At 45.2% G+C, this 24,751-nt stretch overlaps 2 protein-coding genes across 2 annotated transcripts in view; both read right to left on the bottom strand.

Annotated features, from left to right (window-relative positions):
* Positions 1-17,879, bottom strand: part of nxn (nucleoredoxin) — a 115,894-nt gene extending 98,015 nt beyond the window's left edge. Inside the window, exon 1 of the mRNA XM_017683368.2 lies at positions 17,369-17,879. Within this exon, the coding sequence (XP_017538857.1) occupies positions 17,369-17,677 (309 nt within the window). The 5' untranslated portion in view covers positions 17,678-17,879. The remainder of the gene's footprint in view (positions 1-17,368) is intronic.
* Positions 17,880-20,027: 2,148 nt separating this feature from the next.
* txndc17 (thioredoxin domain containing 17) lies at positions 20,028-23,930 on the bottom strand. Its single transcript, XM_017683361.2, has 4 exons — positions 23,610-23,930; positions 23,224-23,305; positions 21,340-21,415; positions 20,028-20,561 (listed from the first exon to the last, which is right to left on the bottom strand). The coding sequence occupies exons 1-4, from the start codon at positions 23,752-23,754 to the stop codon at positions 20,493-20,495; spliced, it is 372 nt and encodes a 123-aa protein (XP_017538850.1). The 5' UTR covers positions 23,755-23,930; the 3' UTR covers positions 20,028-20,492.
* Positions 23,931-24,751: the final 821 nt, after the last annotated feature.

The following is a 24,751-nucleotide window of genomic DNA, read 5'->3' as shown; positions in this document are numbered from 1 at the left end:
GAAAAAACACACTTTACTTTTAATGGAAGTCAATGGAACCAGAATTTTTTCCAAGTCATTTTTGGTCATTTCTTTTGGTCCATTCATCTTGAACTTTACACACAGTGTGAAGGACACCAGGTCTTTTCAAATTATGCCAAAAACTGAAAAACGTCAAAAATGGAGATGCGAGGTTTTCTTCCGGCAACAGCGACATGTAGAAACATATTACTGTTGTTGGAGCAGAACCTCGTATCTCCAGAACGGTGACTTTACAGGTGAAGAACACCTACTTTACTTTCAATGTAAGTCAGTGGAACCAGACATTATCCAAGCCATTTTGTGCCATTTCTTTTGGTCCATCCATCATAAAATTTACACGATATAACCGGCGACAAGTATTTTCAAATTATGTCCAAAAAAACCCCCAAAAAGTGACGAAAATGGAGACAAAAAGTTTTGTTGCGACAACAGTGACTGGCACCAATGGTGCCTCCCAGTCTGGGAACTGTCAGTGACTGATTAGCTATAGGGGTCTGTTGTTAATTGCACTCATTGTCTTATCTGTTCTTGCCAGTTTCCCCTTTTCCAATTAACAAACAATGATAAACACATTCCAATTAGGAGGACGTGTGGCACATTCAAGTAAAGCACACCTAATACTTCACTAATCTAAAAGCATTAAGGTTCCCTCTGCGCAGTCTGATCAGTCTTACTAGCTGACGAATTGCAGGTATTCTGGCAGATATGCATTTACAGAAAGGGGGGGCAATTAAATCTCTCCAAAACAAACCCCAAACCCCAAACCCCCTTTGTCCTGACTGAAAGAATCACACTGATTCAGGCTAAGCTGATCCTTATGCTCCAAATCTCCACTGCTGCACACAAACCAGCACACTCACCACCACCGTCTGCACGCTCTCCCTAGTGCTCAAACCATTCTCCCTCTTCATCCATCACCTCCCCTCGGTGGTTTTCAACCTCACTCGCAGAGCTTACTTATTTTAAAGCTGCAGCTTGAGCCTTAATTATCAGTGCAAGGGGAAAAGAAAGTAGTTCACATTAGTTCAGACGTCCAAAAACGTGCCGTCCGTGGCTTTAAGAGGCACAGGAGTGTGTCTGTTTGCCTTGTGATTCATTTTCTTTTCCTGCGTAACATTAATCCATGTCGTGAATCAGCTCGATGGGTCTGGCTTTAGGACACTCAGATATGGCTTTAGAACATTCATCAGCAGCAGAAGGCAGATCTATTCCCCTACCCGTTGCCGTGCTTGTTAAACTGATAAAGCTAAAGCCGGGCAGAAGCCCTCCGTGTACAGAAGCCCTCCGTGTACAAAACGGCTTCTCTCACAAAACATGAGCAGAGTTTTCACTTTGTGATTACATCAGTTATTAAAAAGTAAAAAGGGCTTGAGGTCCACTTCCCGCTGATGTGGTTTTATGTACCACAGATGGACATAATTTATTTTAGCAGCCTCTCTTCATCCCTTAGAATTAAAGAGGCAGTTTTTGTTACTCTATGTAAATAAGCTCTGCTCTCATAGGCATAGGCTCTGTATTATGCCTCATTCAAAAAGCACCCAGTGCTGAAACACTGCTTACAACTTCAACGTGACACACAAACAATTAACCCAAGAAGAGGCAGTTTTGCAGAATAGTTTCCATATGCGGACTGTATGGAATGTAGAGCATATAGGTGCAGGCACTTTACCAAAAAGCAATTAATAGGCTATGAACATGCAATTTATTAATTTATTCCATCTATAGAAAAACAAACAATGCCAACAAGGTAGTTGACAGGTTTCTGACCAGAGAGAGAGAGAGAGAGAGAGAGAGAGAGAGAAAGTAGAGAGAGAGAGAGAGAGAGAGAGAGAGAGAAAAGAGAGAGAGAGAGAGAGAACATAGAGAGAGAGAGAGAGAGAGAGAGAGAGAGAGAGAGAGAGAGAGAGAGAGAGAGAGAGAGAGAGAGAGAGAGAGAGAGAGAAAAGAGAGAGAAAAGAGAGAGAGAGAGAGAGAGAGAGAGAGAGAGAGAGAGAGAGAGAGAGAGAGAGAGAGAGAGAGAGAGAGAGACAGAGAGAGAGACAGAGAGAGAGACAGAGAGAGAGAGACGAGAGACGAGAGACGAGAGACGAGAGACATCTGCATGCCATCATAAGGCAAAACAGTCCCCAAAGTAAAGGCACGAAGCAAAAACTTAATTTTTTCAAAATTCCCTGTTAATGAACAGCTTTGCTGGAAGTACAGATGTCCATGCTCTAGGAGAGCTGACGTTATCATCTTGTCACATCACCTGCCCCGACCTAACGCACAGTTTCCCTTAAAACAGAGGAGCTTTTCACTGAGCCCATCCAGACCCCCTCACCTGTCCTCCATCAGCAGTTGTAAATCTGAGACACATGCACAGGAACACCACAGCTCAGCAAATGATGGTGAGAGACGTGCTATTCAGGGCGAATCCACACAGCCTGGAGACAGGGATCCAGCCAGCTGGCCTTCACAGCAAAGGTGCACACCTGCTGGGCCGCGAGTCCGGCTGCACTGATGAATGAACAGGTGGTGAGTGACATGCTTACGCTGGGTGGAAGAGCTGCAGGGCTATCGAGCAGCCTTCTGCAGCCTTGGCCTGCCTGCTTGCCCTGCAGCAGCCTCCATGGCCCACCGACACACACAATGTTGATATAGTTTTTCCTAGTATGTTTAATTAAAAAAAAAAAAAAAAAAAAAGACAATAGTAACGGTCAAACAGGCTTTCAATAATTGCTAGTGTAAACATTCCAAAATCTCTCTCAAAAGCAATTCCTTGAAAAATGAAAAAAACTTAAGCATGTGTTTAAATAAAAATAAATAATAATTATTCCATCATAAAGATAAAATGTTGTAAAGATGCATTCTAGGAACGTCACTTTCTTAAATAGCAGTGCATGTGCTCAAGCTCAACACGCTTGGAGGAAACCACTAACTACCAATCATGTTACATCAGCTGTTTGTATAATGTAGGGAATGACCCCACTGCTGCCCATGCTGCAGGGTGGGGTTCAGTCCCCCACCCGGGGAACACACTATACCAATGGCCTACAAGCACCTCTCTACTGTGTATGGAAACCTTATAATCAACCTTAAATTTTTCAGAAACAAAATAGTATACTGAAATTGATCAAACTGAACTACCATCAAATCCATGCATCCATGCATTTTTGAGATATATGTTAAATGTTTTTTTTTTTCCCATTCAATAGGCATCTATGGTAACAGCGCTAATGATTAGTAGGTAGAGGGCAGTTATGCACTGCAGAAGATGAGATCATGCCAACTGCTCCACATTAGAGTTCACCCACTGTTAGTGACAACAGCGTTTCTGGGTAAAATACTCCTTTAAGAGCTGAAACTTCACTCTGGTATTGATTACTCATTCTGCAAATGTGTAATCCATCACACAGAGGCATGCTGTCCAAAAACCCAGTCTTGATGCAGGGGAAACTTGAACCACCGTAAGCTTGCATTCCTCTCTCTCTCTCTCTCTTTCTTGCTTGCTTTCTTCCAGTCAACTCCACACATTGCATGGAGAGCATGGTCATGTGGCTTAATGTTTAGCCCACACCAACAAAGCAAAACGCGGGTGGGGTGGGGTGGGGTGGTGGATAGAACAGGACTCGCTACGCTTTTCCACGCCAGTAATCTCTCTGAGAGCAGGGAGCGTCTCTAATTGCCAGGACACTTCTACCCAAAGGCTGTTCCCCTCTGCACTGAAAAGATGGGACCTCTTGTGCTCTTACAACCGGCTTAAGCTGATAAACCCTTTTCATTTCACAGGGCCATGAGATCGGTCCCCCTCTGTCTCAAAGGCACTGCCGAAAATGATTAATCAAAACAGAGATTACGGCCATCCGCGCAGTCACTGACCCCCTGCTGTTCGCGCACAGCGGGAGGCCGCAAACAACTGCCAGTGAATGGAGGGAGCCCTCGTTTTCACACTTCATTTTCTACGAACGCAATTACACACAAGCCGCTGGAAGGACACGGCTGCAGCCTGAAAACGGAGGGCCGCGTAAATGTTACGCACAAATTTCGCTGAGAGTTGCTTCCAATCAGAGCTGCCACCGATGCAATAGTAGGTACAGCTACCCGGCCAATATCAGCAGAAAATGCTAAGTGGCAATCACAGCTTAAAAACTCACAAGAACCACAGACTAAGCCACAGAGACTGAAGCCAACTTGAATAGACAACCAACTAGGAACATACAGGCCTCAACAGTAATTACACAAGACAAACAAGCTGACTACAGCTGACAGTACACTAATGCGCTATAATAACTTCACTCAGAGTTCGGTTCCGCCTCACTCACTAAAGGGACTGGACTGAAACCGGACCAGACTGACCCACCCCCACCCCCAGCCAATGCTGTAAAATGTTGTGCTGTCAGACTTGAACACATTTCGCTGTTGTCGGAAGAAAACCTCGTATCTCCACTTTTGCTGTTTTTTTTTTTAAAGTTTTTGGCATAATTTGAAAAAATATGTTGTCCTTTACATTGTCTGTAAATTTCAAGACGAATGGCCCAAAAGAAACGGCCCAAAACCTCTGTCCAAAAAGTCTGCTTCCATTGACTTCCATTAAAAGTAAGTTAAGTTGTTTCCTCCTGCTGTAAAGTCAGCATTACGGAGATACGAGGTTTTCCTCCTACAGCAGCGATCTGCTACACTTGCGTGTCAAAGTGCAATGTAAACGTAACTATAAATATCGATGCCGCCATCACTATCGATACACGTAACGCTACGGGCGTCTCCGTCGCTGCATATCGGAACATGTAGTTCAGACTCACCAGGGCAGGACCAAAGTTTTGAAACCAATCCAGATCTCGAAGCAGTGGGCGATGGTACACTATTCAACGCTGCCCGCGTGATCAGAAGCCTGTCGGTAGCCCACTGATGTAGCAGAAGAACCCTTCCAAGCATTAAAATACAACTTCTGATATAACTTTACAGTTACAGGCTTCCCTCCTTCAAGGGAGGAACAGTTTCATTAGCCAACGATAGACTTCACCAAGTAACTCGCTTTGCTCATGTCATCAATTGTAACCCAGACGTCAAAAGAGCATGGAATACAAGACCTTGTGGGCTTGTGAGTTTTAGAGGGGTGTAGCCTTGTTTGAGGTGCCAGCACAGCACCAAAAGTTGTCCCCCGATGTTTGTTCTCGCTACAAGCTCAAATCTGGGCCCATGAGACAACCTGTAGAGTAGTGGGGTGTTTTAGCATCTGCCTTCTTTTAGATGCTCCCCTCAAACGAAGCCCTTCAAAGCTCTTGCAAAGTTTTACTATCTGTTCTGTTCTGGCATCAGAAAGGAAAAGCTGGTATTGTGCCATCTCTACTCTCAACGTACTGCTGGGCTGTGAGGAAGATTGCTTTGGAACGCAAAGATAACATGAAACAAATTCATCTTCTCTGTTCATCAAGAAAGCGCTATTTATTTGCTTAGTTATACCTTCTTTTCCACACACATTTAGCTGAAAATGAATTAACACATCTGTTAGGTTTCCAGAACCAGACTGCTTCACGTCGCAGGGGTGAAATTAAGCAAAGCATATTTATCTTTTCAAAACTGTGACTGAGCCAGAGAATAATGAACACCACACAGCCCCTATCTGTTCATCGAGACTGGGCAGAGGGAAACGTGAGCACTTTAGGGGATGGGGGTGAAAATCAATCAAGTCTAAGTGCCTTTTTATCATCTGGAAGTCCCACTAGAATTCTCCTGAGTGACTGCTCATCTGGCCTGCAGCGCAGAGCCCCCCATACAGCACTCTCTCAGGGGTCCCCTATGGGACGCCGTGTCATTCCTACCACATGTCAGCAACCCACCAGCCATGACCACCAGCTAAAAATACAACACGACCCCACAGCTCCATCTGATACACCAGTCTGAGCGTCTGATGTAAGGTTTGGTGTCACTCGGGCTGGTAAAGGAACATATGGGATACGAGATGTTTCTGTAATTATAAGGAGAACATGTAACTCAAACTAGACTCCTTGAGGTCATAGATTAAGATTAGATTAAGTGACCCTTATTTGTCCCACAACGGGGAAATTCCATCTCCGCATTTAACCCATCCGTGAAGTGAAACACCACATACACACACTAGGGGGCAGTGAGCACACTTGCCCGGAGCGGTGGGCAGCCCAATCCGCATCGCCCGGGGAGCAGTTGGGGGTTAGGTGTCTTGCTCAAGGACACCTCAGTCATGTGCTGTCGGCTCTGGGGATCAAACCGGCGACCTTCTGGTCACGAGGCTGGATCCCTGACCTCCAGCCCACGACTGCCCAGGGTTGACAGAGATTAGCCTTTTGCACCATGTAACTCTGTAAATCCAACTCTCCAATCTCTGCAGAGCTGTGGCCCAGAAAGAATCTAGTTTGACACCCTGCCGTAACCTCTAGATACATGCTTGGTCAAGACAACTGGAAACTTGGAATTTTCCACTTACACTTACACTACACAAGTGCTTGTTCAGCTACTCTGTGCATAGAAAAAGCTCTTAAAAATGAATTACAATGAATTTAAAAATTTACTTTGGAATTCAAGAATCATTTGGTTAGTGCTTTATTTGATTTAATAGTGGATTTGTCACATTTACTGTTCAAATGGTGCTGAAAAATTACACGAAATCATGTCGTTTGATCAAAAATTGTAGATTACAATATCCCAGAAAAACTTAAAAACATTAAACATTCTGTTTAAAAAGCTTGAAACTCACTTCAATTTTTGTTCAATGGGCACTCCATGTTCACATCAGAGAAGGCAAACAGATTTTCGTCCAACGGAGGTCAGAAATATTACTTCGCTCCTTGGTCATGAATGCAGCATCATCCCTAACCACCCACAGACTTTACCCCCATAACTACTGCGCTATGAAAAATAAATAAGCAGTCAAATTTACCCGCATGAACATTATTGCCAATAATGAATCATTTTAACCAAAATGATTTGTTTGTTGCATCACATAAGCCTCAATACATCAATGTAGCCTAGTTTAAAATCACAATACTGATGAAGAGATGATACAGCGGGAGGAGGGCTGCGCAGTAGCTCTTCTTCACTGCTCCTGACCCACATCGCCCTCCGTTTTTCAGCACCTTCCCAGGGCCACGGCAGCATTCTGCAGATTCCAGGTCGGTCCCTACAATTCAATCACAAGACACTAATTGTGCACATTAACAAGCTGCCAGTGGTGGAGCTCTGACCTTATTTCTGTCCCCTGGGCCTGGAATATTCAAACAAGAGCCACGTCTTCATGGCTGTAATTCTATCATGATCATCATGATGAACCAAGAAAACCAACAAAACTTGACTGCAGTTCCATCTCGGGACGGAATCGGATACAGTAATAGCTTAATTATCATTTTTTAAAAAAGCTAAGTGTTCCTCCTAAGACAACTTCTCCCTGCTTTCGTACGCTTCCAAGATTTTCCCAGCAAGCACCCAGGGTAGTGGTTTGGAAACATTGCGTGTCCAAGCCAGAAGGATCATATGACACACTTTGACAAAAACAGGAGAATTTATAACGAGGTTAATAAAAAGTAGATGGAATTTTGCTGCGCACATAATGCAGCAGGAGCTGCCAGCCGGGGAAAGGATCTCCGTATTCTTGCGGCCAAGAGCATTTTCAGAAACAACGTGAAAAATACTTGTGTCAACGATACAGGCCCACAGATGAATAAGCAGAAAAACGAATGACGGGCCGGGTCATTTCAGGCCTTCACCGTTTCACTGCAGCGAAAGCCCACGTCTGGAAAACTCAGGAATCGCACACTTCCTCGCTCATAGATCTAAGGAGGGAGTTCAGTTCAGCTCTAATGGAGTCGTGGGCCGCCTCCTGGTCTGCTGAAGACAGCTATGTGCACGCTGCAGGGCAGCAGGCCTGTCCTGTTATTAGTCACACCTGCAACCTCAGTCAATCATTAGCTGCTTATCCAAAACACCAACAGCGTGTGCATTTGTGAAACTGGAAGACAGCGCGTTCCACCAGGTTCCTCAGGACAGAAGAACAACTTCTGCTAAAACCACATAGCCAGTGTGACCTTAGAAGACAAATCCTTAGAAATTCCTTTTTAAACTCCTTTTATCACAGCTGCACTGAAAAAAAAAAATAAAAATGTAAAAAATCAGGGTCACATTAGCCAAAACACAGCATGGTCCAGATCCATCAGGTACGGAAGAGCATGGTCAGCCGAATACACATATCTGAACGCATCTTCGCGTTCTTTAGGTATCAGAGAAGGCCATCGTGGGGGTCTGATGGGTTGAAATCCCAAGTAGCCGATTTGAATCTAATCCTAAGCAAAAGAGCAACATCCAAGTGGAATTTTATACGGAAATACTTCAAATGTAAAAAATCTTAGTGTTACATTCTAAACACCCAAGACAGATAAATCACTAAATCAACCCAAACAGATCACAATACTAATGTTAAACCTTCTTTTTCTTTAAAAACAAATCATTTAAAAAAAATGTTCGTCAGCGTATTCAAATACTTTCAAAAATGCAAATTACCAAATACTGGATGGATGGATGGATGGATGGATGGATGGATGGATGGATGGATGGATGGATGGATGGATGGATGGATGGATACTGTTAAATCCTGCACCACCACGTGACAGAGGCTAGTCGTTTTCCCTCTTAATTCAAACATCGGTGTTTGGAGTGACAAGGAGCTGCGGTGGTTTGTCTAATCTGCCACAGTCAGTGCAGGTCAGAAAGGGTCGGAAGCCACTTGTTATAGAGGTGGACGACTATGCGGGCATGTCCAGTGCAGGAGGCTGCTCCGGTGACTTTGAAGGTGCCAACTGGCCATAATCTTCATGAGATGAAGGGGGGGGGGTTGAACCAGCAGGCCATGTGCTGCACTAGCACTGCAGTTATGTAATAGTTCAACACTCCAGTGACTCAGCCTCCACAGCAACCTCCCCTCTAATCAACCTCCCCACTTCATCCGAATGGGTTTGAGTATCTGTTTCCTCCCACCAATTACAGCATTTCTTTACCAAGAGAACCTGAAATTAAGCTGAATGCCCAGAAGATCATTGTACCACAAACATAATAAAAAACCCCTCATATTTCCAAAACAACACTGTTTGATCAATGTGCCAAAACAGAGAGGTCCTCTTCCAAGGCGTCAGAGTCCCTGCTTACAACGCCAGTGGTTTGGGATCTTGTTTTCCATCCTTCTAAAGATGGGTGGATGGAATCTGGCCCATCCCCAGAAGTGGCAGTAATGAAACATCATGAATTACTTGGTGAAATCCAGCACCACCATAATAGTGAGGAGAACTTGCGGAGGTTAGAAAAGAATCTTGGATCACTCATGGCAGGTTTCTACATGGTGGTGAAACCCCACCAACGTCTCATCTCTCCTCTCAGAGACAGACAGCAGGGCTGGTGCCAGATTGCGAGAGTGCCTGGCCATTAGTAGTAGACAGCGGATGTGTTTGTGCTCTGGTTGGTCAAAGAAAAGCCAGCCAGCAGTTCATAACACACCAACTCCAAGTCGGGCAGAAGGACTCGATCCCTAATAATAACAACAACAAGGATAACAAAGGATTGGTTACTAGAAGCAGAAGTCTGTTTACACAAACATTGACAACAGGGGTATGAACTCCATTACTGGGCTATAGGAACCATGCAGTCCAGTAGCTTTTCAGTTTGACGCAGCATGCATTCTAACCTAACCTCTCCAACTCTTTAGTCTTGATCATCTCCTGGATTAAAAGTGATTCAAGTGGGTGTTTATCAAGGGGGAAAAACATTTTTCAAGACCTTCAACATTTCCTTCATACTGACGATTACGAACACATAACTACAATGACAGACACCTTGATTAATGTAGGCGTTAATCTAAATATGTGAATTTCACCAATATTTGACAACAACTGATCCTTGATGATGTAATTGACTGCACTTATGAAGGGCAGCTGATGCTGCAGTCTTAATGTTAGCATTTTCTTCATTATACTGTATTCATAATCCTACAGAAATTTCTCTACAACAGTATTTCTCTATAACACTAATCGTGTCAACATCCGCTCATAAACACAAAGAAAAAGAACAGATACTGCCACCGGAACCATTTCCATACTGCCGCATTTCTACGGGCAATATCCACAACATGCTCGGAAAAACATGCTCGTTATGTAATATGATGCAACTGTAAACGTATCATCACAGTAACTATAAACATGGTCATACTGCCCAGCACTAGATTTCAAGTTGCTCAGGATAAGAATGTCTGTTATGTATGTAAATGTATACGCCACGGTAGTAAGTCCTTAGGGTCCAAAGCTATTACGGAGTTAATCAGCAGGAAATGGTAGGAGAACTACAGCAGGGAGTAAATGGAGGACTGCAGCTTTTAGAGGCTAACAGGGTCAGACACCATGGCTGCAGCTGGGCAGTAATGATTTCATGCAACTCTGCACACATTCGCTGATCTTCAAAGAATCATTTGGTACGGCCTCGACAGTCTATGGACATGACGCGCAGATTAAACGATGTATTACAAACACAAATTTCGAAAGGCAAAAAACAAACAAAGGCAAATTTCTCCAGAGGCCTTGTTGAAACCCGCTCGGCACCGCGACTGCAAATTACTGAAGAGCACAAGAGCGAGTCCTTTCCTCAGACCGCTCTAATTCTACCACTCTGCATCTCCACTCCACCCGATTCTGCATTTGAAATCATCCAACCGCAACATCTTGAGTAAGGCTTTCGGTGATGGAGCAGCAGACACCGATGAATCTGAGGGACGTCTATACTAACGCATGAGCCAAAATCATCAGCTCCTCTGACTGCCCCTGCTGCGACTCTAGCGAAAGCAAAGCCCGAAGAGCAAACAGAGACCTGCAGACAGACCAACTTGCACTTGGACGGCCAATTTGTCCGAGTTCGCTGCCCAACAACTATTGTTTAACGTCTCCTCCGCAGACGGCCGAGTGCAGACCAGTTTCGGGTGGCTTGGAGAGAGGGAGGGGTTTGGGCCTGTCTGCTGCCCGCCTCCAAGCCGTTTTCAGCTGCTCTGAATACGTAACACAAACCCTGGGAAACGAATCCCCTTCTAGGAACGGCCATGTCCACACTCCTATTGTTGCAGCTCACAATGTTACAGTGCTTTCGGTCCGAGGGAACACAATGGGCTTTTAAAAGGGATCTGGAAGTCTAGCCAGGGGAGAGGAGTTAAATTTGGCAAGTGGAGCTTCGATAAAGCCTCGCAAAGTACCTCACCAGCCCTCGCTCTGTTCTACAGGTGCCTGCTGACATCCCATACACAGGCTTTATTGAATTACGCACCACAGCTGCAGTATAAAGGCTCCATGGTACATTACAGAACCTAAGCCAGATGCATACAAACAAGCGACACTAACAGCAGTCAACAACCTGGCGTTGCACTTGGGTCAACTGTGAAATAAAACACGATCTCAAAGGAAATAAAATGACTTTAATGGTGTTCTGCCTTATTTTTGTCCAAGAGAAGAATGAAATAAAAATAAATAAATAAATAAAAGATTTGAAACGTACCACAGGTACATATTCTGCAGTTCACACCGACTTCACGTGTTGGAAATAGGAGTCATGAGAGTTTGAATACAGTAAATTCTCAGACTCAATACGGTTTTATGTGTTACAAATGGGGTAATGTGTTGAATATACAGAGCACTTATTACATCCCACACAGATGGATCTGGCTCAGAAATATAATAAGAAAAAAAAGAAAAAGACGACATTGAACTTCCACAAAAACAGCGATGTGATGAAACTGTATCTGTACTATACGGGATACAAAAATGTATGGGATGAACTCAGATGCCTAGTTTTGATCATTTACAGCGTTTTCCATAAAAGGCCTTAGGTAAAGGTCTTAGGTAAAAGGTAAAGCCTTAGATCTCGATTCGAACGTCCAGGACTCACTGTGCCTCTAACTTTTAATGCATCACTTTATTTGATTCATGGCATTTAAACAGGAAACTTATGTTCCATTTACGATGCCAGTTTGGCTCATACATATGCATTTTATAAGTAATTACAACCATATCAAGGCCATCAACCTCAACATTTTCACCCTCATCGCTCCTCATATGCCAAATCCTTTAGCCAAATTATTTAAGAAAATCTATAGTCAGAGGGGGGGGGCACTCATTTATTGGACAGTCACATGACCAAACATCATTGATCAACCTTTAGTCCATCTATCCGTCTCAGTTTCCTCAGACTCGTCTTTCCAGACTCTTCCTACTTCCGGCAGTGTTATCGGCACGAGCCGTCTCTCTCCAGGGCAAAACGGAGGGAAAACTCCGGCAAACGCAGCGTGCGCTGATAAGAAGTCACCGTTATCGCCTGCAGATAAGGCCCTGGGCTTTTTCTAGGAAAAAAAAAAGCCTGAAATCAAAGCAGCCGAAGAGGCTCGGCTCCGGTATGTGATGAGCAGATCCGGTAGCCGTTTTTGTTGGCCTGCTGACGCCCTGATGACAGCTACCCTTAACCCTCGCGGAGGCTTCCAGCAGCTGTCTCTGTGCCTACAGAGCAGAGTGGCAAAGAATGGCACAGTGCCTAAACAGGAGGCCTCTCTTTCTCTCTTCCTCACTCTTTCTCTCCCTCATGTGTGATCACTGCCTGCACAGCCCCACACTGCCATTTGCTTTCCACCGCTGGCAGATCTGGGGCCCTGGCCAAGGACGTAGCTGATTTACGAGCTGCTCCTCAAGCTCCGGCTGCTGCGTCTCCTTCTACGGCAGTGCCAGCCCAGACGGAGATCAGCCTCCACTACGGGGTCAACCCTGCTCAATACCTCAGAATTAAGCAGAAGATATTTTCACACGAGGTTTGTTCAAATTTGGAATGGGTAAAATGTCACGTTTCAAATAAGCGATGAAAAACTGCACTGATATATATCACTACATAACTATATATAGCTGTTTGCAGCCTCTCTGCAACTGATCAGTCTTCGTATGCTCCTGTAATCGGTCTAGAAGCTCTGACGATACCCAGTCTATACTCAGAAAAGCACACCGAGACATAATTTTTCATTATAACGATAACAAGTCACGTTGTCCACCCCTACAGAGAACCTGCCTGGCTCCTCTCAAACGCTGGAGGAAGGCCGGTCGGAATAGTAGAACAGCTCCGTCAGTCCTGGCCACTGTCTGGAGAAACGACCAAAAGAAATTAAAGCAAAGCAAAGTGTCCAGGAGCTGCACATTAAACAGCTCTGATGATGTCACTGACCGGTGGCTGCCACAGCTAAAGCGAAAACTGGCTGCGGTCAGTGGAGAAAAGTGCTAGTCGTTCCTCACCAACACCAACACGCCATTAGTTCTGATTCATTAGCCGCATTATAAATCAGGCGCTGAAAAGCTGCGATTCATACAACACAAGTCATAACCAATTTACTTCTTATTAATCCAGGCCACACACACTGCTGTACATCCTGTATCGAATGTCCAGCGGTGTTGCAGCAAGGGACTTAACTGCGGTGAAGGAGCTGAAACTGAGCATGACTAGGTAAGCAAAGCTCTGCATGGTGTGAAGAGAGAGGAGAGGAGGGATGGGGAGGGATGAGGAGGAGGAGTGAGAGGAGAGGAGAAAGGGGGCCAGGGGATGAGGCCTGAAATAGTGACCTCAACTGAGCGAAAGGAGAAGGAGGGGTCACGAGAAGGAGAGGAAAAAAAACAGAAATTAAATCAATTGAAGGCAAAAGCAAGAAAAAAAGTGAATGAATGAGAGAAAGACAACAGAAGCAGAAAGAAGGAAAAAAGTACAAGAAGAGAAAGGGGGAAAAAGCAGCAAGAGAGGAATGATGGAGAAAAAGAAGGAAAGAAAGAAACGACAATTTAGTTCGAATGAGAGTGAGAGACAAAGTAAAAAAATGAAAAAAGAGAAAGGGTGGAAACAGACAGACAGACAGACAGACAGACGACTTAATACCCAACATCGTCCCAGACAGACAGACAAGGTACGTAACACTCAGTGTCCTGGATAGATAGACAGATGGATACTTGGAAAGATAGACATGTAGACAGATGGACAGACAGGTATGTGGATATACAGATAAAGGAGGCACCTAATACTCATAACATATCCCCTATCTCTGAGCCTCTTGTCCATCCTCAGCGTCCACTGCACTCCCCTTCACACAAGCAGCCTCAGAGAAACACCAAGGATGTTCCACCCATCAATCAACAGGCCTGTCACACCACAAAGCTCAGGTGGGCTTTCACACTGTAACCTAAACCTGCAGCAGCCAGCAAATCTACTCACTACCCACACAACCTGCACATCAGGTCAGGTTATCATGGACACGAACTACTGCGATGCCAGGCCTGATGCACCACGACATCTGGTTATACGTTTCAGCCAGGAACGCACTGCATACTGAGAAAAAAAAACATGCACTCGTCTAACGAGCGACACAGTAAAGATGAGCGGCTCCCCTGCAGTATGATGACAGCAGCCATCGTCAGCTCAGTCAGACAGCAGCTGACCCACAGTCAGCGTCCAACAGCAAAAACACTGACCTACTGCCTATAATGCACACATTCTTGAACCGTTTTGAATGGAGAAGGAACGCATCACCGCATCACCGCATCACTTACAGTCCCCTAAATGCATTAACTGCACAAACCCTCACGCTTCAGTGCACGGCTGCAGACAGCCCTTCAATATTTTACGCGACTACACAACGTCTGCAGGATAATTCATGTGAAATAACATTTCAGCAGAAAATAAAACAGCCTCGCCCTGCAAACTCACTGACCCGATCTTAAAGTCACAGCTCAGGCCAAGAGAGAGTCCGAGAAAAACAACCACAGCACAGATCCAAATAATACATGGACACGCCTTCAGTGCCGTTTACTGTAAACCACCATCCACCGTGAGCCTTCTGCTTTTTTCTACCCAGTGTTTCTGTGTCATTCAATCACTGAGAAACTCGCTCGGAGTGAAGGACGTAAAGCGGCGCGCTGCAGAGAAACTCGCCGATTCGGATTTCTCTACAGTGGTGGTGATGGGAACCAGGGGTCACCATGTCTACAGCACAAACACAGCCGTTCTATTCACCCTCCGAAACAAGCAGTGAACTCCCACCTGAGTTTCGTAGGTAATGTTGATGAGGGTGAAACAGCGGAAAATCGCAAGTCATTTCTTTGGGGACTATTTTGTCTTACAACACCCTGCATGCACCCCTCCACCGCGCAGGCGTTCTTTTTTTAGGCCAAAATTTTTTCATGAGACAAACAAAAGGATCATATTTTGTGTAATGTTTCTCTGCAGGAGCCTTCAGAGACTTGGTTCCTATCACCACCACAGCGAATGATTCTGACTGCATTTCTCACGTCAAATCACTCTGAAGGTCCACTCTCGCATATCAACCACTGGATCGCGCCAAAAATTCAGGGGAAAAGTCAGAGGAATTCCCCTTTAACGAAAAAAGGCTGGGGAAATGATTCCGAAGACGCATTTATTACGACCGACTCTCTCGCTGCTAGAAAGGAATGCAGCTCAAATCCAACCTGCATTGTGTAACGCACACCTCCTCCATCTCTCCCACAGATGCAGGCGCATATTCGCTCTCTCCAGCCCGGCCCTGCCGTCTCCAGGCTTTACTGACAATGCCAGAGAGATTACGTGGTACTGCATGGTGGCATCGCTGCTGTTAAGTGTAAAATGTGAAAATGGGAAAACGTGGAAACGTGCATGACCGGTCAACACGCCAACACACGCAGAGGGGAGGTGGAGCCGGGGCGGTGGACCAAATCGGACACCAGCAGAAGGGCGAATCGGAGCGCCTTCCATATGCATGTATTAACACAGAGTATAATCCATTACAAAACAAACACGGACCAGGAGCGAAGAGGCATTACGAAATCCTCAGGAGAGGTAGAACAGCAGAGGACCTAAAAAACAGCCCCAAGATCACTGCGCTCCACTGGAACAGACAGGCGGTCAGAAAGCCTGGCAGTTATGACCGATGCTCACGTCCCTGTAGACAATGGCAATGTTAAATAAAGTTATAAAGCTTTTCTTATAAATAAACCAACCTTGTGGCCTAAATTCTGATACTAACAGGGAAAAAAAGAATCTGTTCTGGTCAGTAAATTACACAGAGGAGGGTGTGCAGTGACCACTCCTGGCTTTTGAAGAATAATTCTGCAGGACATTCACAATGTCCATCACAGTGCTGCTGTCCAGCTTGACTCACCTCTCAGACATTTCAATGGATTCTCAAAAAAAAATTTAATTTTTTTGGAGAGAATGAGATTTTAATAAAAATAAAATGACACCACTGCTACATTTAGAAGGACAGACAGACAGACAGACAGGCAGACAACCGGAGTGATATTAAGCGTCTCCAACGCTTCCAGCCCAGTGTCTACAGGGCGTAGCACGGACAGCCCGCAGACCCCGTTCAACCTCCCGCTGGAGCTCAGGAGGCGGAGGGGTCGCGCCTCTCGCGTGAAACCACACCCTGTAAACTACAGACGCGAGCCGAGTTCAGGCTTTAGGTGAGTATTTAGTGCAGTAACAGTGTCGCTGTAACAGTTTCCTCACAAACCGCGTCGTTTTAGCCTGAAGCCAACAGACCGCCCCCACCCCACCCCCCTACCCCCCACCCATAACCCTGCCCTACAAGCGCCCGATCCACCTCCAAAGGTTGTGACGAGGCTCAACTTCTTGTCCGAATTTCCCCGTTCCACCTTAAATCGTGCGGCAGGCACCATTTAAGGTGGACCGGGAAAATTCGAATTCAGAAGTTGACCTGCTTAGTCACCCCCCCCCACTCCTCCTCCCTCCCTCCCACCCACCCCCCCAGCTTTCTTGCCAACATTTTCCCCGTTCCACTTTAAAGAGCAGGAAACAGTTACATGATGTAACTGCTACACCATTTAAGGTGGACCGGGGAAATTCGGACATGAACCAGGCGGATTAGAGGCTCCAGCCTCGTAAAGTTCTGACGGTTACATGAGAGAATAAAGACACCCGCGGGTCAGATTCGCGTATTTAATCAAACTCTCCGCGTCTTCCGCTCTTCTCTCTCCAAAACATCAACACACGTTCGTTCTCCTCGCCCTCGCCCTCTGCCTCGGTCAGCAGAGGGCAGTTAAATGGAAAGGAAGGGGCGGTTTAAATGTGGAGGTTCTCGGAGTAGCGCTGCAGGAAAGTGACTACACCAGTACAAACGCCCGAAACCAGCACAGAACACCCAGAACCCCACAACTTCTGGGGTCCCCACCCAGTCAGAACCGGGGAGGCTACACCTGTGTACCACCGCCTACAGTGACCAGCAAACCCGGCGCGGTTTGAGGGCAGTGAGGGGGTCTGGCCTCAGCCTCATCCCGCCACTCACCTTTTTGTGTCTGTCTTTAAAAGGCAAAGCCGGCCATTGCATCTCCTGCAAGAAGTCCTGCCAGTGCTTCTGGTCCTGATCCGAGGAGATGAAGACGATCTCCAGCTTGTCTTTGTGCTCCGAGGTTTTCTTGAACTTGCTGTAAAACTCGCACAGGCTGGCGTTGAACTGCCTGCACGGAGCGTTCAGGCTGCAGCCGAAGTAGAGGCCGAGCAGAGAGAGCCCGCTGCCCAGCGCCTGCACGTCCACCTCGGCTTTCTCGCCGTTGACGAGCCGCTCTCCGAGCAGATTCACCAGAAACTCCGACATGGTCTGCCTCTCCGGATTGAGACGGACGAACGGTTAACGCCGCCGGTAGACCCCGTAACCTGAACTGGAGGAAGCCACAAAAACCGAAGACGGTACCCCTGTGCGGTTTTTTCCGTGAAGAGCACCGACGGTGCGGAGCGCGTGGGCACGAGCCACTGAAACGCTGTTGAGGAATGCGCTCTGCTTTTAGCCCAGCGCCCGCTGCCTGCGCTCATCCACAGCTACGTGCAGCACTGCCGGCATCTAGTGGCGAGATGAGGAACTGCACCTTAACCCAGTCAGGACCTGCCAGCACAGCCTTTAAACTCTCTGTTAGAAATAAAGGCAGCAGGTACATGATGCGCTTATCAAGGTACAAACAGTGTAAACGTCCCCTCGAAAGGTACAACAGCGGTTTTAAGGTCCAACTGTGCACCTTATATAAGTATTGTTTATTGTTTGTGTTACTTTGTGAATTAACCCACCTCTAACCCTAACCGGAAGGTCGCCGGTTCGATCCCCAGAGCCGACAGCACATGACTGAGGTGTCCTTGAGCAAGACACCTAACCCCCAACTGCTCCCCGGGCGCTGTGGATTGGGCTGCCCACTGCTCTGGGCAAGTGCGCTCACTGCCCCCTAGTGTGTATGTGGTGTTTCACTTCACGGATGGGTTAAATGCGGAGGTGGAATTTCCCCACTGTGGGACTAATAAGGGTCACTTAATCTAATCTTAATCTTAAACCTCATGTACCACATGTGTTGCGAATGACAATAAAGCCTGATCTTATCTCCCAGTGGAAAAGTAGATATCTTTTTATAAACTCATTTTTAAAAACAGAACCACTGGATAAAAAGCCTGGAGGTGAGACAGGGGGGTGTGGAGCCAGTACATCTTAGAAAATATCATTTCAGTGGATTACGGTGCAGTTATGCTCCATGAGTAAAGGTACTGAGATGTACCCACGAGGGTACCACCCCAGTGACCAGAAGGGTGCTGCCCCAGTGACGGCGCCATACCCTTTTTTCTGAGTGTTCTATGTGGTGCCTTTAAAGTCCAGTTAAACCTTAAAAGTCCAGACCAGTTCGTTAATTTCTCAGAGATGTACAGAATGCAGGCTTCTTTTCAAATATGGACCCTAATTCTAGTCCATTGTAGGTCGATTCTTCTAAGCTGCAGAATCTTCATGAGTGGAATGAAAGCTACCAGGTTTCTGAATCCATACTCAGTTTTAAGTCTTTGTGCAGTTATTTTTTTTATTTATCCCCCCCTTCTGTCCATTCATGACATGTAAGTTGGTGTTTTATGTACCAAAAACAGTCATAATTCACTTCAGATGATCCTCGTTTCTACACTCACTGTCCACTTTATCAGCTCCACTGACCGTATAGCTGCACTCTGTAGTTCTACAGTTACAGACTGTAGTCCATCTGTTTCTCTGATACTCTGTTTCCCTGTTCTTCAGTGGTCAGGACCCCCATGGACCCTCACACAGCAGGTACTATTTGGGTGGTGGGTCATTCGCAGCACTTCAGTGACACTGACGTGGTGTTGGTGTGTTGTGCCGGTCGGAGTGGATCAGACGCAGCAGTGCTGATGGAGTTGTTAAACAGCACAATGTCACTGCTGGACTGAGAATGAGACTGCTGAGAATGAGACTGCTGAGAATGAGACTGCTGAGAATGAGACTGCTCCTGTAGGCGTCTCAGCACTTTTGTCTCTATAGTGCATGTAAACAGGTTATTTTCATAACAGTAAATTCACAATGGGCTGTTTTTGCTGCTTAGTTTCCACTTATGGCCGGCGTGGACTTGGCAGTGAATAGTATGTTGTGACAAAGTAAAAATGTTTACATCAACATCAAACTGTTTTGTCTGAAGAAAGTGAGGAAAATTAATTTTTCCCATGATATGGGCCTTTAATGTCAATATTTTGACCACAAACTAAAATTAATGTAAAATGATGTTGACAGTAATGCTGTTTTCTTGCTCTACTTATTTTTCACCTTAACTGTGCAATTTAAAGACGATTTATAATGAATCAGCACCCAATATTCATGGAAAGGGAAAGACCAACGATCTAATGTGACAAGGTTATAAATATTTCCCCTGTACATTTAAAACCGCTCTCTGCACAATTCATCACATCATCCCAATGAGAAGATTCTAGTTTTTCCATAATCTTCCCTCAAAATCTAAGGCCTTTAACCCACCTCTAATGTGTTGATGGTTCTTGTGTTACATCACCGCATCAGCAGGCAGGAAAAATAACATTACCCAGTAATACAGTGTTTCACCTCTCACCCCAACCACCTCCACCTATCAAGTCAAAGCCTTCTGGAAGGCAGCACAATGAATAATTCATCAACGGAATTAGTACAATTATCTTTCTTTATTAGTTCTGCAGTACTGAAAGCATACATTTGAAAGAATAAAGCTTAATTTAATTTTTATGACATTTTCTCTACTATAATTACAAGCTTTTTATATTTGTATAGTTTACTATACACCATCTTTAAGATAATATATTGCTATTTCTACATTTTATTTTTGAGGACCTTTAATATGTCACGTCCTATAAAGAAAGCACCACACAGGACTAGATTTTCCCTTTCAGATCATAGTGAGTACATACCGGCCGCATGTGTGCACCATATTATATCAGCATTATTACTGCGTCATACAAGTCAGCGCTCAATTCTAATTCCACAGTAAGAGATGCAGCTGACCAGATGTAATAAAGACTAACAGAGCAGAAAAAAAAGGTAGGAAGTGAATCAAATGGTTGTGTTGCATCTTACAGCATGCATAAAACTACTACCACACCCACAAGAGGCACTAATCTTCTGTGAACATCATCCGAACCAGGTCTGCTTTGAAACACCGCTCCTCCACCAGCGTCTGTGGCTAGAATACACAGGATACATCAATAATGAAACAGTATTTTCATTTAGACACACTACAGGGACAATTTACATTAGAGTTAAAGGAAGAGAGGACACATGAGGCATGCCATCTGATGTAATTACACACCAGACACAACCAGTCCGGTCACAATTATCACAAAATCATCAGGCGCCAATCGTTTAAACTGACCGCAATTGTTTTACCATAGCTGTTAACGTCCACGGTCATGTAAACGACACACCTTCAAAAACGTGTTGACCTCTGACTGGTGCAGAGACGCTTTTAGAGGGCAGTGATAATTAATGTTTGTTTATTTGATGTTTGTTAAACTGATTTTGCTTGTTATGGAGATTTGGAGATTTGGAGACCTCTCTGGTGGAACCATGTAACTGCACGCAACATGTGGAACAGCAGTAGTGCTTGGACCCCTTTCCTGAGCGGATGAATCTGATGAGTGTGAGTGCATTGAAAGAGTTTTCAAAGAGGACTCAGTCAAACCTTGGTGAAGGACGTGTCTTCTGAGGATGCGAGTGAATTATCTACTATTGTCATCATATCTTTTTCAGTATAATTGTGATTTAGCATGAGACCTAGACACTGAGCCGCAGCTTAAGATGTAAAACTCCAACAAAATTTCCCACAAAAGATCAACTAAAATTTCATGACTGTGACAGGACACAAGTTATTTTACATCTGGCATACTAAAATAATATAAACAGGACAGAGTTTCTATTTAAATATTACAGAAACATTAAGAAATACATTAACCGATACTCACTGTGCCATAGTGTAGTAGAGTTGGGACTCCTGTGAGTTTTAGAGTCTTCTTAAATTCATTGTTGGGGTCTTTCCAGCTGGCAGAATAAAAATAATAGTGCACATGAGAGAAAAGTTTACTCTAAGCTTTTATAACCATTCAATCTCAATAACGAACTAATGAACACAACATACAAAAGCACCACACACAGATGAAGATACTTTCATCCGGATTTGAAAAGGACCTCATAACAACATCACTGACAAGACTATTCACCTCTACTGCAGATCTGAGAGGGACAAATTCACACCCCTCAATCACTCCGGCTCAATGACATCAGCCCCCATCACTTAAGATATGTGAAGTGGATGAGAGTACGAGAGACGAGACAGAAGGCCAGGAAAGCACCAGGTCCAGACAGCGTGTCCCTATCCTGTCTTAAAGCCTGCGCCCCCCACAACTGGCTCCAATCTTTATGCAGATATTCTAAATATCCTTCTTCAAACGCTCCACCATCATCCCACTTCCCAAAAAAAACGTCTATCACAGGAATGAATGACTACAGGCCCGTCGCTCTGACATCTGTGGTCATGAAGTCCTTTGAATGACAGGTTTTGGCCCACCTGGAAGATGTCACAGGACACCTGCTGGACTCTTACAGGGCAAACAGGTCAATGGATGATGCAGTCAGTATGGGACTGTACTACATCCAGCAACACCTCAACCGCCTATAGGCTTATGCACGGATCCTGTTTGCAGACTTCAGGTCAGCGTTCAACACCATCATCCCCGAAATCCTCTCCTCCAAACCCTCCCAGCTCACTGTGTCCCCAAGCCATCTGTCAGTGAAACTCTCAGACTACCAGACACAGGATCTTTCCTCATGACATCACCCTCATCTACATTTATGGCATTTGGCAGACGCTCTTGTCCAGAGCGACTTACGGTTTGACACATTTAACACAGGTAGGTGAAGGTGGTGTTAGGAGTCTTGCCCAAGGACTCTTATTGGTATAGTATGGGGTTCTTACCCAGGTGGGGATTGAACCCCAGTCTACAGCGTAGAAGGCAGAGGTGTTAACCACTACACTAACCAACCACCTCATCTGATGTCATGATCAGTAAAATCACCTGCCGATCCACAGCTACTCCCGTCTTCTCCAGACAGTTATTACACCCTGCTTTACAGCCATACCACTGTACATTAGTTTCATTCCCATACATGAGGTTGAGGTGCACTACTGTTGATTGCACTACCAGACACAGTTAAGCATGTTGCTTGTATATTGTGTATTCTTTGTCCATCCATCCATCCATCATCTTCCGCTTCTCCGGGGTTCGGGTCGCGGGGGCAGCATCCTAAGCAATGAGGCCCGGACCTCCCTTTCACCAGCCACTTCCACTAGCTCTCCGGGGGGATTCTGAGGTGCTCCCAGGCCAGCTGGGCGATATAGTCACGTCAGCGTGTCCTGGTTCTTCCCCAGGTGGACTTGCCCGAGGGAGGCGTGCAGGAGGCTTCAGAACCAGATGCCCGAACCACCTCAGCTGGCTCCTCTCGATGTGGAGAAGCAGCGGCTCTACTCCGAGTCCCTCCTGGATGACCGAACTTCTCACCCTATCTCTAAGGGAGAGTCCAGACACCCTGCGGAGGAAACTCATTTCGGCCGCTTGCATTCGCGATCTCATTCTTTCGGTCAATTTTTTGTATGTAAATAATATGTAAATTGTCTGCATATTAATGTCTGCCTATTGCTTGTATACTGTTCATAGGTGTATGCCGTGCACTGTCTGTAAATCACACATAAGACTAAAGAGACATCAACAGCTGGAGCCAAGTTCCTTGAGTCTGTCAACATTACTTGGCAGATAAATCTGATTCTGATTCTGATTCTGAAGACAACCTACTATGGCCGGTCTCCCACTTGGCAGTAAATGAAGACTGAACCTTCAGGAAGATGCTCCATCTCGCCTCGGACCACTGGCTCAGCTGGAGGAATCAAAGGGGGATAAAAGTGAAATTACATTAGGACTCTGCATCTAAACCGTGCACACAAATACCTCGTTCACATCTGGGTGTAAGTAACGAGAAACACGACTGAATTAAAACGCACTGGAAGAAAAAGTCAAACAAAACCTTTACTCGTAGAGCCAGCTGACCCGAGTCTATTTCTTCACTCATTTAACTAACGTGTCTTATGCGAGCCTCCCCATTCCACCTTAATGGTGCAGCATTTAAGGTGGAACGGAAAAAATGCGAACGAGAAACTGGCGAGTGGGACGCAGCCTCGTACCTTTTACACAGTCTGGACACCAGCTTCTCCCCTGCTCGTCTTTGTCCCCGCTGAAATAAGCAAATATATCCTTTCCTTTTCTTTCTGACACAGCTTTGCAGAACTCCTCGTAACCGTGAACTTCAACTTCTTCGTACTGAGCCATGTTGACGATCCGCTGTTTCACCGCCTCTCCTGAAAAACAACCAGGACGAGTCCAAAGTCTGAACCGTTATGAAGGTAATGATTACACTAACGCAGCAACGGAGAAATTAACGGAGAAATGAACGAATAAAGAGCGCCGCGTCTCAGTCACGAGAAACCTGACGGAAGACGCTGAACTGGGACTTTTATTTTGTAATAAAACTTTTATTTTGTAATAAAAGTACCTCTCTCTGCCGCGTTGGGTGAACAGTAGCGGCACAGTTTGGACCTTTCTAGGACCCGTACTACGTCATAAACGCAAATAGGTCCAACCAGATCATTGCTACCCATGATATTATCTATGGGTCCAAGCGCAGATAAGCACATACTGATCTCAGATAAGATAAGATGAGATAAGATGATCCTTTATTAGAGTCCCACAGCGGGGAAATTCACAGTATTACACGGGAAGCAGTATAAACATTATAAACATTATAAATGATAAAAATTAAAGTTATATCTCTAGACTATTTACAACAAAATAAGGATAATAAAGTAAGAGTTGCATAAAATCTGTAATGCACTTAGGAACATATTGCACAATGAAAAATATTTGCATTCTGAATGTAAGTGTATATTGTGTGTGTATATTGTGTGTGTGTGTATATTGTGTGTGTGTGTATTGTGTTTGTGTGTATATATTGTATGTGTGTATATTGTGTGTGTATGTGTGTGTGTATATTATGTGTGTATATTGTGTGTGTGTGTGTGTGTGTATATTGTGTGTGTGTGTATATTGTATGTGTGTGTATATTGTGTGTGTATTGTATGTGTGTATATTGTGTGTGTGTGTGTGTGTGTGTGTGTGTGTGTGTGTGTGTGTGGTCTACTGGGAGCAGTGCTGGTTGAACAGTCTCATGGCAGCAGGAAGGAAGGACCTGCGATAGCGCTCCCTCACACACTTAGGGTGAAGGAGCCGGTCACTGAAGGAACTGCCCAGTTCTGTGTTGGTGTTACTG

This window comes from Pygocentrus nattereri, chromosome 17 (genome assembly GCF_015220715.1).
Source record: "Pygocentrus nattereri isolate fPygNat1 chromosome 17, fPygNat1.pri, whole genome shotgun sequence".
Lineage (NCBI taxonomy): Eukaryota > Metazoa > Chordata > Actinopteri > Characiformes > Serrasalmidae > Pygocentrus > Pygocentrus nattereri.
Note: the sequence above shows the minus strand (reverse complement) of the source record. Positions and strands in the feature narration are given on the sequence as shown.